The sequence below is a fragment of the Nymphaea colorata genome, chromosome 4, assembly GCF_008831285.2.
Source record: "Nymphaea colorata isolate Beijing-Zhang1983 chromosome 4, ASM883128v2, whole genome shotgun sequence".
NCBI lineage: Eukaryota > Viridiplantae > Streptophyta > Magnoliopsida > Nymphaeales > Nymphaeaceae > Nymphaea > Nymphaea colorata.
This window is the reverse complement of record NC_045141.1, coordinates 27,526,823-27,533,634: the sequence shown is the minus strand read 5'-3', so window position 1 is coordinate 27,533,634 and position 6,812 is coordinate 27,526,823. Positions and strand designations below refer to the sequence as shown.

General features: G+C 43.7%; 1 protein-coding gene across 1 annotated transcript; it reads left to right on the top strand.

Moving 5' to 3' along the window:
• The first annotated feature begins 4,431 nt into the window (after nucleotides 1–4,431).
• LOC116252935 (uncharacterized) lies at nucleotides 4,432–5,525 on the top strand. The gene has a single exon (XM_031627579.2). It carries the CDS (start codon nucleotides 4,623–4,625, stop codon nucleotides 5,136–5,138), a length of 516 nt encoding a protein of 171 aa, XP_031483439.1. The 5' UTR covers nucleotides 4,432–4,622; the 3' UTR covers nucleotides 5,139–5,525.
• The last annotated feature ends 1,287 nt before the right edge of the window (nucleotides 5,526–6,812 follow it).

Sequence of the window (6,812 nt, the reverse complement as noted above, 5' to 3'; positions counted from 1 at the left end):
GAAGGTCTGGGTACAGAACATCCAACACCAATTTGAAGAGGGGAAGACTCGGTGGCCTTCCCGAACCGTCATGATACTAAACAAAAAAAAAGAGAGAGAGAAAAAGAAAAAGGGGGAGAGTCGCCTCTTTTGTGGTGGTAGCAGAGGCTAGTTGGGGAAAAAGAGGATCACGACATCATCCTTCCATCGTCCCCCGTTCCCTGCCGGTTCCTCTTCGTCGTGAGGCAGAGATGAAGGACGAGAGGAGAGAAGGGAGCGAAGGCATTGGTCGGACGATTGGCTGCGGCTGGAGGCGTCGCTCGGACGGTGGGCGGTGACGTGAAACCCGAGCGTTGGAGCTCGTGGGAGGAGGACAGATCCCTCCCCATGCTCCCGATTTCCTCTGGTTTTGGTTGATTGAAGAGTCGGTGGAAGCTCCACCGTCAGTCGCTCGAGAAAAGAAGAGGACGGAGCAGCTCGTGAGGAGAGAGAAAATCAGGCATAGAAATGAGAAAAACGAGCGCTCGGCCATTTTTATATCAAGTTGGAAAATTTCAAATCGGGTCCACGTAATTAGAAAAATTTACGGATACGCTGTTATAGTTTTTAGAAAACAATGCCGCAACGTTTTTGCTGAAAACCTCTTCAAAAAGAGGCTTGCGAAAGCAAATTTTCAGTAAAAACCGGGTATTTAATATGAAATTACGCTTTGGTACCCTCTCAGTTTCTTAAATTGTCAAAAGGGGGTTTTCTTATATTTGTTTGTAATTTCGAAGGAAAAACGTAATGTTATGCATTATTGCTCTGTGGTACCTTTTGTGTTATTTAAATTTCAGGAAAAGGGTGTTGAACTCTCTCGTTTTGAAATAGTGATTATTGTGTTAATTTTTGGATGTGATATACTTTGTATTGTTGCATGTTTATGCGATTTATGCGACTTTGTTCTGTTGTCATTAAATCAAGTTATGAAGTGGCTTATTTTTGTGGTCTGGGAAACCAAGCCTAAAAGCGGTTTCTGTGAGAGGTACTAGACGATGTCTAGCATTGGCAAACTCTCACTTTTGAAATTCGAAGGCGAAACGTGGACTTTGTGCGATGGTTTATGCGAGTGCGAGCTTTCTGTTCTGCCCAGTGTTTGGTTTCGTCCCGAGAGGTAGTGGTGCGCGTGGCTCACTGTTGACGCACACACCTCTGGCTGTACTGGAGGGCCCATAGGTATTGAGCGACACAAGGGCCCGGGGTACTGCTGCTGTGTTGGGAGAGAGACATCTCCTGGTCCCTCAAACCGGGTTCCTAGGGGGGCCATGTTGCTGCAACGGCGATCTGGGATATCTCAGGAGGCTTCACTTCAGGTACCCTCGATCCGTTGGATCGCCTGGTGAAGATATGTTCTGTTATGCCCGTGAGTGCCCACGGGGATTTCTGTTGCTCGGCACGATGACCATGACATTGTCATAGAACCACGGTTGGAAGCCTACGAAATTTTGGAGGTTGTGCACACCTCGTTCTGTCTTTGACGATGTGGATATGTGTTAAGTTTTGGAAAACTTATGGTTGTAGTTCATAAAGCTTTTTTTGGAATCGTTTTACGAAACTAAATAATATTCTGGGCCATGTTCCATTCATAGCTGAATTTTCTCATACTCAGAGGAATTCTGGCCCTTCTTTCTATCTCTAAAGGTAGTCTTTGATAGATTTTGGCTTTGGAGCGACGACCTCAGTCTTGTGATGGATGGACATTGGCATTCTGGACACTGCGTCGGTTTTGGGGACTTGTGTTTATTTTTGTTTGGGTCCAAGTATTTTATTATTTAAAAAAAAACAATGTCTGATTTCTTTATGTTCTGGTCATGACTCAATATTGCTTCCGCTATTATAGAAATGAAAGAAAATTTTTGGTGTCAAAAATTGGGTCGTGACAATTTATGTTTTTCAAAAGAGCAGTGCACACTGTTTTTTTTTTTCCATAGACTTGTTCGCTAAATCTAAGACGATATATCCAGGTTCACAGAGTACTATATATACATATATAAAACATTTGTAATGGTTAGTTATTTATAATTATTTCCATCCCCTTCCCTCACTTAGCTATTAAACACTAATCAATTTCTTCAAACAAACCTCTTTTAGTTAATCAAACACGCTTCATTTTAAGATGAAGTGAAATTTATATTCTTCCACCTTTACAAAGAGAACTTTCTCCTAGTAAAGTTACCCCTCAAATCACAGGAAACAATCAAATGCTACCTATGGTTCCCTTGGTAAAGGGTGGAAGAGAAGGAATTTCACTGCATCTTAAAATAAGGTGTGCTTGATGAACTCGAAAAAATTTGAGTGGAGAAATTTTTAAGGTGTTTGATGGCCAACTGGGGGATGAGAGAAAGACAGTTGCAAATAACCAACCTATACAATTATTATTTTTTGGTTTTCAATAATCACGCGATCTTTGAAAACATGCCTTTGTCTCACTACACAGTGCTACACTCGAATACGGTGTTATTGTTTCAGAAAATAGAAAGTATATGAATATCTTCATCTTGCAAATTAAAAGGAACAAGATTTGATTTTCTGGGTTTATCACCATACCAGATTTGTGATCGTAGTCGTCCATTACCTGTTTTATGGAAGAAAGAGAATTGAGATTAGACATAGTGAATGTCATGAAGTCTTCAATAAAGAATACACCCCGCCCTAGATTAGTCCGTGTTGGGCATGTTGGTATCTTAATTTTGCCTTTCCATGTCTCCTTTTTAGCTTTGTTGAAAGGTTTTCGACCACCACCGTGAAAAGAAGAGGCGAGAGTGGATCTGTTTGCCTAATCTCTATCTGGCTTGGGAAATTCTTCCCTTTCCTTCCATTCAAGACTACAGGAAAGGAAGCAGTGGAAACACACATTATTACTCTCTGTGCCCAGTCACCACAAAAACCCAATAATAGTAGGGCATGTTAAAGAAGACCCCATCTCAGATTGTCATAAACCTTAGAGGTTCATCTTCAATAGGAGTTACTATACTTTTACCTCTCTGTAAACTATTTATGACTTCAAATACAAGAGGATATTGATTATAAATATTTCGATTAGGGAGAAAGGCTCCCTGGTCTCGGATGATTCTAGATAAAATGCCTTTCTGCCATGAGATTCGTAATTACTCTATATATGATATTGCACAAAGAAATGGGCCGGAGGCCCTTAATGTCACGGGCACCGTGGAACTTTGGAATTAGTTCTATTTGGGTTTCCATTGAACGATGTTACCAATTACCAGAAAGGAAGAAATTCCTGACAAAGCAGCAGATGTCCCAACCAACTCTACGCCAAAAGTGACAAGAGATTAAAGCCATCATGGCATGGGGCTTTGCCCCTCTTCGTGCTGAACAAGGCCTTCTTGGTTCCTTCATCTTCCGGTAGTCTTATAAGACGGTTTTTTTTTTCCCTTTTTTTTTTTTAATAATTAACTTTAGTCCCATCCACCAGATGAACTTTTCTGCGTAGTCGTTGTTGCTGAAAATTTTGGCAAAAGAAATTAGTGCACCCTTCAAGGATACTTCTTTGGTGCTCAAGCATGACGCCATTAATCTCCAAAGTTTGGATTCTTCTCTTGGCCTCTCCAATTTTGCATAAGATTGGAAGAAAGCCGTATTCCGGTCCCCCTCTTTGAGTCAATCCACTCGGGATTTCTGCTTACATCGTAATTCTGATTCAAGAAGGGTGTGTCAAATTTACCTCTGTTATCTACATATATATTGTGTTTGTGCCTAATTCCTGCTTAATAAGGGATTGGACGCGCTTATTTATGTTCCCATGTCATGTTGGTTCGACCACGAGAGACTTTCTTGCTAGGGTGAGCATTGGGCAGCCTGTGAAATTGGTCTCTCAACATCTTCGCGCTCTGGCCTTGTTACTCAACAATTAAAGAATTTAAAAATCATCTTTCCCCACAACTGCAGTGTGCTTTCTCGCATATGGAGTAACAATGCACTATGGTTGGAAATAGGGTCGGTGCCGTGCCGTGCCGTTGCATCTTGAGCTGAAAACTGCAGGAAGGAGCATTCCACCAGAACCTCAAGCATCGCCCTAGGCATTACTCATCAAACACTGCTGGAAGTTGGAATTTTCCTGTTCCAACAGATTCCAAAATTAAGCTTTTACGGAAACACTTCGTCCCATACTTCAGGGGAGCAAACACTACCTTAAAACGTTTCCCAGTCGAGGGGCGGGATGGCCAGTAAGTAAGAAGTATGAACAACTTTATACCAACCATGGGTAGCTCTTTTATTTCTTCGGCCGAGGCGACGGGGGAAATCAAATCATCCGTCCCGTTGCGTCGGTGGTCCAGAACTGGTAAGGATGTTTTCGTCATTTGATTGTAGACGGCAAGCGATCTTATCCAGTTATTGGTGGGCCCCCTCTCTCTGCTGTGTTTTCCGTGTGAATATATGCATAGCATGGGAAGCTGTCGCGGCAAAGGGGAAAGAGGGAAAGGGGATTAATCGAAGGGGGTGTCGGCGAGAGGAAGCAGGTGTTGTGTTCCTAAGTATTCTTCTGACTACCGATCCTTGCCGCCACCACCACCACGGGAGGAAGGAAGGAAAGGGGAAAAACCAAATTGGAGAAACAAGAGGGGGGAAAAAAGGACACACGAATGGCGGCAAGGCTCTTGTCTGCGAGAACCACTGGATTTCCGAACAACACAGAGATGCTCTGCGAGTTTGACGAAGAGGACGTGTGGAACCTGCACTCCGTGTCCTCGGAGATTGACGGCAAGCATGAGACGGTGTACAAGAGCCCGATCAAGCCGTCCAGTAACATCAAGCGGGCCGGGGCGACGTCTCGGATGATTCCCGCCGCCAAGCCCTCCCCTGTTTCCGGCAACAAGGTAAACTCCTCTTCTTCGGCGCCCGTGAACATCCCTGACTGGTCCAAGATCTTGAGAGAGGATTTCAGCAGGAGCAGAGGCGGGGGAGTCGAGTACGAGGAGGAGGAGGACGCCGGCGGTGACGGCGGCGGCGGCAGCAGCATGATCCCACCCCACGAGTTGGTGGCGAGGGTTCGGATGGCCTCCTTCTCGGTGCATCAGGGCGTGGGGCGGACGCTCAAAGGCAGAGATCTCAGCAGAGTCCGCAATGCCATTTGGAAGCAGACCGGCTTTCAGGACTAAAGTAACTTCTCCTCTTCGTCAACTCCACAATTTTCAGGGCACCTATTTCCGAGAAATTTTGTTGAAGGCCGTCTGTCTGAGAAGAAAGGGAGGGATCGCCTTCTCTTCTTCTCAATCTGCTGACCGTTTTGTAATCATCGTCTTTCAATTTTCTTTTGTGTTGACCTTCATTTTCTCCTCCGTTTTTGTCCTTTCTTCTTTCTACACTGCTGTAGCAGCGAAAGACCCCCTTTTTTTTTCTCTCTCTCTCTCTCTCTTCTCGCGTTTGATGGTTGTTCGTATAGGATGATATCTTTGTAGTTGTTAGAATAAATAATGAAACCGGAGAAAATAACTTCTTTTTGTTCGTTTTTTCGGATAGTAATGTTACAGTTAGATTCTCGTTTCTTTGCTTTTGTGTTCTGGGAATGTCGTACAACAAATTTCAGTTGAGGAATATGTTGGTGCTCATCCTTCAGAACGCTTGTTGCATGCCGTCTTCATCGGTTTCTTCTCTTCTTCTTCATCGTTGTGGTCGGTGGAGGCGAAAGTTCAAATAAGCTGCCTGGTTGCGTAAAAAATGCCGTGATTGACCCCATAGTCCATATATTGCCTGTCAGCTTCGTGTCCGAAAGTTTGCTTCTTGACTACATTGCACTCATTTGCAGCCAAACGGGAAAGGGAAAACAAACAAGAAATGTTATCCATGAGAAAAATATATATATATATATATTACTTCGCATAGGAAAAAAAAAAAGAAAGAATGAACACGATAATCGACTCCTAAGCCTCAGACAAAGGAGAAGCCTGGGAGGCAAATAGGCAATCAGAAATAGCTCCATCGCCCCTTCATTTCTGGGGTGGATGGATGGCAACTTTGTTTACAGATGAGATGTATGCGTGCAAATATAAATAAACAAAATACATTTCTGTATGGGAGATAAAGAATCAAAGCATAACGCATTTCTGTATGGGAGATAGATAGATAGAGGTGCGGACAGAATGAGTTGCATGCGTGGACGCGTATCCGCGAAAACTAGTGGCCTCGTCTCCTCCTACCTACCTGCTGCAGTCAGTGCCTCCCCACGAAAAGGAAATTAGTGGCCGGCCCGGCCCGGCCTTCTTTCTGCGCTGCGTCCCCACTATGATGATTTGCTTTTCCTTTCTTGTGTGTGAAGGAAATGACTTAAATGTCCCTGATTTTGGGTCATCTCATCTCATCTCATCGGGCCTCCCAGTCCCTGATATCCGCGCGCGTGCGACGGAACTGGCTAATTCGGTGTAGGACTAACACACGGCAGTAGACTGAAACGGATGGAGCCATATCTCCACATTTGTTCATTTTTTTCGAGCTTAGGTTTGTCCATCCGCAATGGGCACTCATCTGCTTTGTCCATGAAGAGTTCATTATTGAACTTGTATGCAAAATGTAGCGGTATCGGAGATGCAATTAATTTGTTCGATCAAATGCTTGAGAGAGATGTCATCACTTGGAGCACCATAATTACCGGTTGCATGTGTTTATAGGGTATTGCAATTTGCAATCCAAATGCAGTGGATTCCTTTATTGCACATTGTGAATTCATGTCTTTGCAACAAATAGGAACTATTATTGTAAGCAATGAAGCTCACAACGGTCATTTTTTTTCATAACTGCACTATTTTTGTGACGTCTATGTTGCATTCAAACGGATA